The sequence below is a fragment of the Carassius carassius genome, chromosome 21, assembly GCF_963082965.1.
Source record: "Carassius carassius chromosome 21, fCarCar2.1, whole genome shotgun sequence".
NCBI lineage: Eukaryota > Metazoa > Chordata > Actinopteri > Cypriniformes > Cyprinidae > Carassius > Carassius carassius.
Window position 1 is genome coordinate 31857014 of NC_081775.1, and position 9702 is coordinate 31866715.

General features: G+C 32.2%; 2 protein-coding genes across 2 annotated transcripts; one reads left to right on the forward strand and one right to left on the reverse strand.

The window, feature by feature from the left end:
* Window positions 1-3818: 3818 nt before the first annotated feature.
* LOC132097272 (protein FAM240B) lies at window positions 3819-5543 on the forward strand. The gene is made up of 3 exons (XM_059502896.1): window positions 3819-3906; window positions 3981-4105; window positions 5399-5543. Exons 2-3 carry the CDS (start codon window positions 3984-3986, stop codon window positions 5490-5492), a joined length of 216 nt encoding a protein of 71 aa, XP_059358879.1. The 5' UTR covers window positions 3819-3906; window positions 3981-3983; the 3' UTR covers window positions 5493-5543.
* A 1-nt stretch (window position 5544) lies between these two features.
* On the reverse strand, window positions 5545-8046 carry srp19 (signal recognition particle 19). The gene is made up of 5 exons (XM_059502895.1): window positions 7890-8046; window positions 7203-7278; window positions 7030-7101; window positions 6843-6951; window positions 5545-6040 (listed from the first exon to the last, which is right to left on the reverse strand). The coding sequence occupies exons 1-5, from the start codon at window positions 7925-7927 to the stop codon at window positions 5910-5912; spliced, it is 426 nt and encodes a 141-aa protein (XP_059358878.1). The 5' UTR covers window positions 7928-8046; the 3' UTR covers window positions 5545-5909.
* Between the last annotated feature and the right edge of the window lie 1656 nt (window positions 8047-9702).

Here is a 9702-nt window from a genome sequence, read left to right on the forward strand (position 1 = left end):
GAGATAAAACTGTGGAAGCCTGTTTCTACCACAGAGTGAGAAGGGTAACTGTGACTTTATCTCTCAGTTCTGAGAACTCATCTGTCTCTTTCCTCAGAATTGTGACTTTTTTTAGAATCTGTCTGTAACAATTCAGAGTTTACATATCAACAAATTTTATCGCCAAATTCAAACCTTTTTTTTCTTGCAATTGTGAGTTTAGATGTAAACTCATCTTATTTTCTCAGAAATGCAAGAAAGTCTGAATTGTGAGATAAATTCACAATACCTTTTTTATTTATTCTTGTGGCCGAAACAAGCTTGCTTTAACGTTGCTGACCGCTTCTGTTCCTTCAAAATAGGTCTGCTGCTAAATGCATTATTGTAAATATATCTTCTTTAATAGAAAAAAATAAAATAAAAATTGTATTATAGCAATAATGGTTTTTAAAGAGTTAGTTCATCCAAAAATGATAATTCTGTCATTATTTACTCATTCTTGTATTGTTCCAGACCTGTATGATTTATTTATTTTTTGCTCTGTTAAACACAAAGTAAGGAACCAAACTGTTTCTATTCACAATATGGATATAAATATAATGCAAGTCTATGGGAACGGAAATTAGATTTTTTTTTTTTCACAGTATAAAGAAATGCATGAGTAAATGATGACAATTTCATTTTTGGGGTGAAGTATCACTTTAAAATGATGTATTGAAGTCTAGATCCAGCTTTTTAAAAATCTATCCTAAGAAAATTTGCTCTTACGTTATTTAATGTTTGTGCGAAGAGAATGCAAGAGTTATTTTTGAGCCTTCTGAAACAGAAAATGACAATTAAAAAAACGTTAGATGAACGTCCAACTAAAAAACGTTTAAGAAATAAAACATTAAAATGAACTGCGTATAAATGATGTTTTTGTGCCAGTGTCGTAAGAACGTCAATAAACACCAGATAACTTTTAACAAACATTCTATTAATGTCATAAAAAACAGAAAATAAAAAACCTGAATGTTTCCAGTTAACCGGGAAGCTCTGGATCCGGTTAAAGCTGGAGTTAAGATGTTTGCATCACACTGAGATAAACCAGCTCTCCTGAGTCTGCATCACATGCTGGGCTTTAATATCATCAATGCAGGTTAAAAAAACAAGCATACAGCAAAGTTTATTTTAGAACAATGAGTCAGGCGGCCTGTGCAGCTGTGACTGATGTCTTAAGCAGCATTAGTGTCTTATATCATAATTACACACTGCTGAGACTAAAATAGAGCTCAGGCCAGCGCCGGTTAAGACCTGGAGCTCAGCAGACATCACGGCCAGAAGACATCGAATCTCACACATGTGTGATCGGCTTTGTATCACACCCAGATTCTCCAGATACATTTGGCCTTGTGTAAAAGGGCAAGAAATTGAGCAGGTGTTAATGTGCCGTAATGTGAGCGAACAATAGATCAGATCAGGCGCGCAGACGGAGGCCAGCACAGTCTCTAACACAACAGTTATTCGTTTAGCAAACACTCTAATCCACAGGAACAGACTCGGAACGTTCTGGCAGAGTTATGCACAAACCTTCTAGAAATGTTCGGTCAAAGTTATCTGCTCTTCAATGTTCTCAAGTCTAACATTACTCCTTATTTCAAAATGTAAACAGAACACTGAAAGAACATTACCATAATGTCTGTGCATTCATATAACCATGACTAAATATTTTTAAAACGGTTGAAAAGCTGGATTTAAAAATAAAATATACATAGAATGTATATTCTTATTCATATTTTTTTTCTGAAATGCTTCAGTTGGAAGTTCATCTTAATGTCAGGACTTGTTTCAAAACGTTTGTATATATATATATATATATAGATTTGTTAAGAAAAATATGAGCTAGATTATAAATGAAACAATTTTCGTTCACATGCACTTAAATAATCCATCAATTGGATTCATGGCTCATTTGGACTGAAGCCTTCATATAAACAGCACAGTCAATCTGAATGAAATTACAATTAAAGGCATGCTGTAGATATGAAATCAAAACAGCAAGAAAAAATAAGCATGTAAATGCTTGAATATGACTCTTATTGGATTTTGAAATGTATTGCACACGTGCACAGTGCCATAAAGCTTATGTTTACATGCACTGTATGTCATACAAATGTGTGTACTGTTTATTTTCATCTGAATATTTGCTAAAAAGTTATTCTACAATATCAATTTGATTTCTATTCTTATGGAAGCTTGTTTTCACATGCTATTAAAAAAAAGGGAAAGAAAATTGCACATCTGAGGTGCAGAAAAAATAAGAATTTGAGAGAAAAAAAAGTCCAACCTCTGAGAAGTTGCAATTACATTTATTATTTTTGTGTTGTGTGTAATTTGTTTTCTTTCCAAACACAAACGGTGGTGAACAGCACATGTGCTGAAGTTTTGTTTGCATGAAGTAATGCACATGTAAACGAATATGTGAATCACACTGTCATTCCGATCGACAAGAATATAACTGCGAAGCAATTAATGCTGGTTTAGGATTTCTGTACGTTGACAAATGTGAGAGATGTCACCTCTGGTTCCTCTGTGAAGATTGAACCCTGAGACATGTGTTTTAATGTGTCTGTCACTTGATGATTAGAGAGGTTATTTTGAATGTGATGGTCCTTTACAACATATGCAAGATGTTTTCCACCTTAAAAATACATGATGTAATGGATATCAGGTGTGAACGCTGCTGCTGACACCGTTTGCGTCTGATTGTTGGGAGTCAGAATCTCTGGCTGTATATGTGAACATGAGATGGTCATCATCTGTTTACAGTAATAACTTCATTAGTTTGTGGTGTTCACAGCTGCATTTATCCCTACTCCTGCGTCTTAAGACATGATTCAAGCTGCATTACACTGCAAATAAAACTAATATCTTTCAATAGTATTTCTGTCTTGTTTTCCAGTACAAATACTTAAACATTCAACCAATATAATAGCATAATCCAGCTAACAAGGAACATTCACACAACTTTCACTAATGTATTTTAACAGTTATATAAATGTAAGGACACCTCATTTAAAATTCACGCCGTCTCAAACAGAGACGTCACTTCCTGTTTGTTACCGCCCCATGTTTTGAGTTTGAGCTCCATCAAGTTGATTCTTTATTAGTCCATTTTTTTATCTTAAAATCTATTTTATACAAAATCATTTTCATTTCTAAAACATGTAAATAATTGCTAACACTATTTAAAAGGGGAGTCATCTTAATTATCACCAGTAAACTATGGAGTGCCACAAGGATCTGTCCTAGATCCGCTACTGTTTTCAATAGACATGTTACCCCTTGGTAATCGTATTGGAAAATACGGAATTAATTTCCACTGTTATGAAACATTATCTATGCTAAAAATGTGTTAAAAATGTAAAGGACTGGATGACCAAAAAATTATATTTTGGGTAAAAAATTGAAATGCTTTTGTGAGGTTAAGATAACATTCTAATCACGATTAAAACAAAAAGACATTTCAATGTTTCATAAACCTTTAGAAACCATGTTAGGAACCAACTTACAAAGATAAGTCTTGCTTTCTAAAAAAATATACCAAAATGAAATGTTTTGCCTAAAACTGTGGGCTCAGAAAAATAAAAGTAATTTCAAGTCAAAACAAGATTATTTTTCTGACCACATTAGTAGACATTTTTCTCATTTCAAGTAAAAACTATTTAGGTATTTGCATATGGAAATCCACATCGTTTGCAGTGCAGAAGCTTCCAGAAGCTGAGGAGAGAGTGCGTTAGAAGTGAATGTGTGCCGCCCATCCCAACGAGAAGAGTCACTTCTGAAATAAACCCGAGGAGGAGCTCAGGAACATCATTTAGAGGAGATCACACTGGAATAAAGACCATGAAGATCACTCTTCCTCTGTGCTGATCTTAACACAGTCGGGTAAATAGATAGAGAGGACATGTGCGTTCAGATCTGTGATGATCAGGTGTTTGATTCCTTTGTGCTTTTCACAGGAGATGAGTTCTGCTCTCATTCATGACAAACTCTTCATCAAGTCCTTCTGGGAGCAAAAGATCAACAATCACAATCACATGACAGAAACTGAAGAAGAGAGGATGAAGAGGAGTGCTCTCACCAAGTAAGTCAATTACATCACAATATAATATTACTGGTCTTTGAGATCTATACTAAAACAATTACGCTGCAAAAAATGACTTTCTTGCTCCGTATTTGTGTCTTATTTTCTGCTATTAATATCTATAAATATAGATTCTTGTTTTAAGTGAAAACAATAAAAACAAAACATGGCTAAATTTTTTAGAAAACCATACTTTATTGTTTTTTCAGGTAAATGCATCTAGATGCATGAATGTTTAGATATTTGTAATATATTTTTTTAACTCTTTTCGTAATATATTACACATAGTGCTGGACTGAATAATAATAATGCTTTCGCATATAATATTATTATTATTATTATGCACTGTGCTGTTTTCTGAATTGATATTTAATATCCGCGTCCTGCTGAGGACAGATTATCAGAGTAACGGCCCTCAAATTCAATAATCCATGTTGAGACTGCAACAGGTGTACAAAAATATTCAACTGTATTTCTCACGTACAGTCAATTATACTTGTGTTACAAGGTATTCAGAGAATTATTAAAGCTACTTTCTGATCTCCCATCCAACATCAACCATTATATAATATACTTTATGTATATATATATATGTGTGTGTGTGTGGGTGTGTATGTTGTTTTTTGTGTATGCATTAAATTGATTTAAAACCTTTATAACATTACAAACGCTATTCTGTCGAACTTTCTACATCCTGAAAAATAAAATGCATCAGTTTCCACAAAAATATCGTGCAGCATAACGGTTTTCAACACTGATAATAATCAGAAATGTTTCTTGAGCAGTAAATCATCATATTTTCATGATTTCTGAAGATCATGTGACACTGAAGACTGGAGGAATGATGCTGAAAATACAGCGGAGCATCACAGAAATACATTACACTTTAACACAGATTCACACAGAAAACAGATGTTTTACATTAGAATAATATTTCAGATTTTTGATCAAATAAATGCAGTCATGCATTTAACATTAAAAACTCCTCACATTTTTGAACACTAGTTCATATGCTTGAAACTAGGGCTGTATAACAATAATAAAAAAAAGTTTGTTTTCATACTATGTGTGTGTGTATATATATATATATATGACAAATCTAATACGTGTGTGTGTGTTTATGTACACAAACACATAGTATGTAAACAAACATTTATTTTGACTATTAATCGCGATTAATCATTTCGAAGCCCTACATTATGTGGTGTTTTATCAGAAAGCTGCTTTTGATTGACAGGCATGAACTCTACAGTAATGTGTTCTGTTGTAAAGGATTTAACGGTGTAATTTCAGGCTGCGTGACGAGTGGCTCAGCAGACTGGAGCTCCGGACCAAACATCTGAAAAATTTTGGCGACAATCGCGGGGGAAATCCAGCCCTGAACTAACAATCCCCGATCTAACTGATGAGTGCGGCTCAATAAACACACAGACACTGACTTCTGCTCCTCTCTTTATTTCACACGTTCAGAGCGATGCACAGATAGAGGTTCTGGTGAACAGGTGTGATGAAGGACACGAGCGCTGGCATCTCACAGCCGTGTCAAAACACTGATCCTCATAAACACTGAACACTAGAAAAACTGACAGACGCCGTCATACGAGACACCCATGTATTTCAAGCTCTGTCAACACTCGTTAAACACAATCCATCATTCATAATTAACAGAAACACCTCTGTTGAACATGGCAGAGGTCATCGAATATTACAAACTAAACAATAATCTGGAGCTCAAATTAAAGTCCATTAGATGCCAAAATCAGTCAGAGGAACCAAAAACAAAGCCGTTTTAGAAACAAATCATCTACTTCTTCTTCTTCTTTGATTTCTTCCCTCCTTCTCCCTGCTGTGATCCGGCCTCGGCTCCACCGCTCTTCTGTGTTCTGCTCTTCAGTTTGGGGATCATCTCCGCCACATAAAACATCACATCTTTCCCTGAAGGCAGAGAGAAAACTGATGGGTCTCCGAAATATTGTAATGACATGCATTTGCATGACTATATTTATAACTGTATTTAATATACCAATTTAAGATATTTTTCTTAAATATATACATGCATGTGTGTGTGTGTGTTTATATAAAAAGATAAAAAATATGCACATGAAACAAAACCTTATTTTAATCGTGATTAATCATCTGACATTTAATAATTTAATTTAAATTTAATAATTTTATATATTTTTATTTAGGGTTAATAAAGTAGAAATAAATAATAGGGTAATAATAAAATATTTTAAATAATTATCATCATCTATTATTATTATTATTAAAATAATTTATATTTTATATAAACAAAAACAAGCAGAGAAAACCCGGAATAAATGCTATATATACATATATATATATATATATATATATTTTTTTTTTTTTTTTTATTTCTAATTGTTAGTCAAATAATACAATAGTAATATTTCTTATTTAGTAATTATCCTGTTTTTATTTAGGATTTAAGTAATAATAGGTTAATAATAAATAACTTTATAATAATAATAATAATAATTTAATGTATTTGTACAATTTCATATAATTTATCATTTGTATAACCACAAAATTTAAGCAATAATTTATATATTATAATAATATTTTAAATAATTATCATTTATTATTATTAAATATAATTTATATTTTGTATAACCACAAAATTTTGGCCAAATCATGCAGCGCTAGAAACAAGCAGAGCAAACCCAGATTTTTTTTTCAGAAAAGAAAAATCTATTTATTTTTTCCCAAATCTTACTAGATGCAAACTTGTCTTGGCACAGACTTCCGTCCTCGAGTTTGAGCTGAATGCGCACTCTTCCTCTGAACTGAACGTCTCGGTTCCATTCGCGCGGATACATCTTGTTCTGGAAGAAGGAAGTGATGTCATGATTTCACATCAACAATAAACCTGAGAATCAGAGCTTGATGAACCGCTGTCAGACCTCCACCAGAACATTGAGTCCAGCGGCGGTCAGGACGTCCCGGATCTCAGCACACGACGGGTTCTCCACCGCCTGAACACACACACACAGAGAGAGATTAAACACACACACACACACACACACACACACACACACACAGTTACATTATGAACAACATCATCAGAAACACTCACCTTCTCTGCAGCTATTCTTCTGCCTTCTGCTATTGTCTTTTTACTGTTGATGTATGCTGGATAGACACACACAAACCTGGTGGGGAAACAAATACAAAATAGAAATTATATGCATATTAAATATAATATATAATATTAAATGCAAAACAATATGCATAAATATGTAAAAATAATGTAAATATAATACATAAACATACAGAAATTTTTTATATTATTTTAAAATAACATATTTTTTTAATTATAATTAAAAAATATAAAAAAAATTGTAATTAATGCATATTTAATATAAATTCTTACATATATAATTATATTTAAAAATTATATTGATAAAATGTAAAATGATAATATTATAAATAATTATACATATAAATTTAAAATTAAATACATATTTTAAAATAGTGTGTGTGAGTGTGTCTGTGCTTTTTAATAAAATTGCATTTATATAAAATATATAAACAATGCATATTTAATATTTACATTTTTCAAATGTATAATCAATACACACTTAAATATGTAAATGTTATAAATACATCTATATAAAAAAACATTTTAATACACATCTTTAAATAAAATACTTAAATGTAAAAACTATACACACACACACACACACAGTAGGTTCATGTTCCTCCACTCAGTTGAACTGTGTTAACGTCACGGTTGTAATCAGATATAAAGTACTGAACTGACCGCTCTTTGTCCGCAGGGTTTGTGGTTAAATGCGCCATATCTTCTGATTCTCCTAGGTTTAATTCGCGTTTGAAACACAAGTTTGATTCTGAACACTTGGAAGCGAAATGCTGATGAGTGTTTCGATGAACACGACACTTCCGGCGGCGGGCGTCGTCTTCCGCTCGTCAGCGGTCGCGCCGTGACGTCACAGCGCCTCCTGTCGGCTCAGAGAGGCCTAGCTGCAGTTAACATGCAGCATGTTTACCTTTAACGCGTCACAAAACTCAATAACATGTTCATAAAGATCGTGAGATATGTCCGAGGATGTAAAGATGAGTGACAGACTGACTGTAAATGTGATTGATCGCTTTAAAAACCTGCAGCATCACTGCTGCATATGTAAACAAAGAAATTAATATTTCTTTAGCTTCTCATATTATGCTGTAGTGTTTTATATAATATCAGTTTAAGATTTTAATTAAATAACTTAATTTAATTATGCATGATCACATTATTTCTATTTCTTCCCCTTTCTTTTTCGTAACCACTAGCATGATTATATCTGTAAGTAGATCATCTTATTTGACAGTACATACATTTGGGACTTTTTATTTGTGAGAAAATAGAGTAAAATTGTGAGATATTATTCTAATGTAAATCAGCTGTTTTCTGTGTGAATCTGTGTTAAAGTGTAATTTATTTCTGTGATGCTCCGCTGTATTTTCAGCATCATTCCTCCAGTCTTCAGTGTCACATGATCTTCAGAAATCAGAATAATATGATGATTTACTGCTCGAGAAACATTTCTGATTATCATCAATGTTGAAAACAGTTGTGCTGCACAATATTTTTGTGGAAAACATGATGCATTTTATTTTTCAGGATTCACAGATGAACAGAATTTCAAAAGAACAGGGTTTCTGTCACATTTCTGTCACTTTTGATCAATTTAATGCATCCTTGATGATGAGCATATTAAATTCTTTATTTATTTTTTGTTTTTAAAAGATTTATATCCCAAACTTGTGACTGATAATGTTTCCACAAAACGTGAAGCAGCACAACAGAAAATTCAGCTTTGCGTCACTGAAATAAATACACATTTACAATAAATTCACATATAAAACAGTTTCTTAAAATAGTAAATTTATTGGACAATATTTATATTTTTGCTGTATATTTGATCAAAAACATGCAGCCTTGGTGAGTAGAAAGACAAAAACATATATAGACTCTGTCTTTACTTTTTTAAGATATGTATTTGTGCGGTTTTATTTTGGACGGTTCACAAAGACATGTGTCCCTGCAGCACAGAAGCAGTCATCAGTGTCACAGATGTATATTTGAAGAAATAGACAACAATACACTGTATGAGTCACAATTATACATTTCTCATTTATGACAAAAATCATTAGGATATTAAGATAAGATCATGTTCCATGAAGATATTTAGTAAATCTTCTACCGTAAATATATCAAAACTTAATGTTTGATTAGTAATATGCATTGCTAAGAACTTTTTAAAGATGACTTTAAAGATGATTTTCTCAATATTTAGATTTTTTTGCTCCCTCAGATTCTAGATTTTTTAAAATATTGTCTTCCTAACAAACCACACATCAATGGAGAGATGATTTATTCACAATTTGAAAAATGTCTGGTTTTGTGCTCCAGGGTCACATTTAAAAAAACGTATTTTATTTCAGCTGTTTCCAAAGCAACATTTATCCTTTTCATTTTAACTTGATGAACTAAAATAACAAAAACTAATACTGAAATAACTGTAATAATTAATGCATAAATAATTTATAATAATAAACATTTAATAATA

What these genes read in the sequence shown, in the direction of transcription:
- srp19 (XM_059502895.1), bottom strand. Translation starts at nt 7,927, where the DNA reads ATGGCGCATTTAACCACAAACCCTGCGGACAAAGAGCG. An exon ending in AACCCTGCGGACAAAGAGCG is followed by an intron (nt 7,279 to 7,889) that starts GTCAGTTCAGTA and finishes TTTCCCCACCAG; the next exon opens with GTTTGTGTGTGTCTATCCAG. An exon ending in CCAAGACAAGTTTGCATCTA is followed by an intron (nt 6,041 to 6,842) that starts GTAAGATTTGGG and finishes CTCTGCCTTCAG; the next exon opens with GGAAAGATGTGATGTTTTAT.
- LOC132097272 (XM_059502896.1), top strand. Translation starts at nt 3,984, where the DNA reads ATGAGTTCTGCTCTCATTCATGACAAACTCTTCATCAAGTCCTTCTGG. An exon ending in AAGAGGAGTGCTCTCACCAA is followed by an intron (nt 4,106 to 5,398) that starts GTAAGTCAATTA and finishes GTGTAATTTCAG; the next exon opens with GCTGCGTGACGAGTGGCTCA.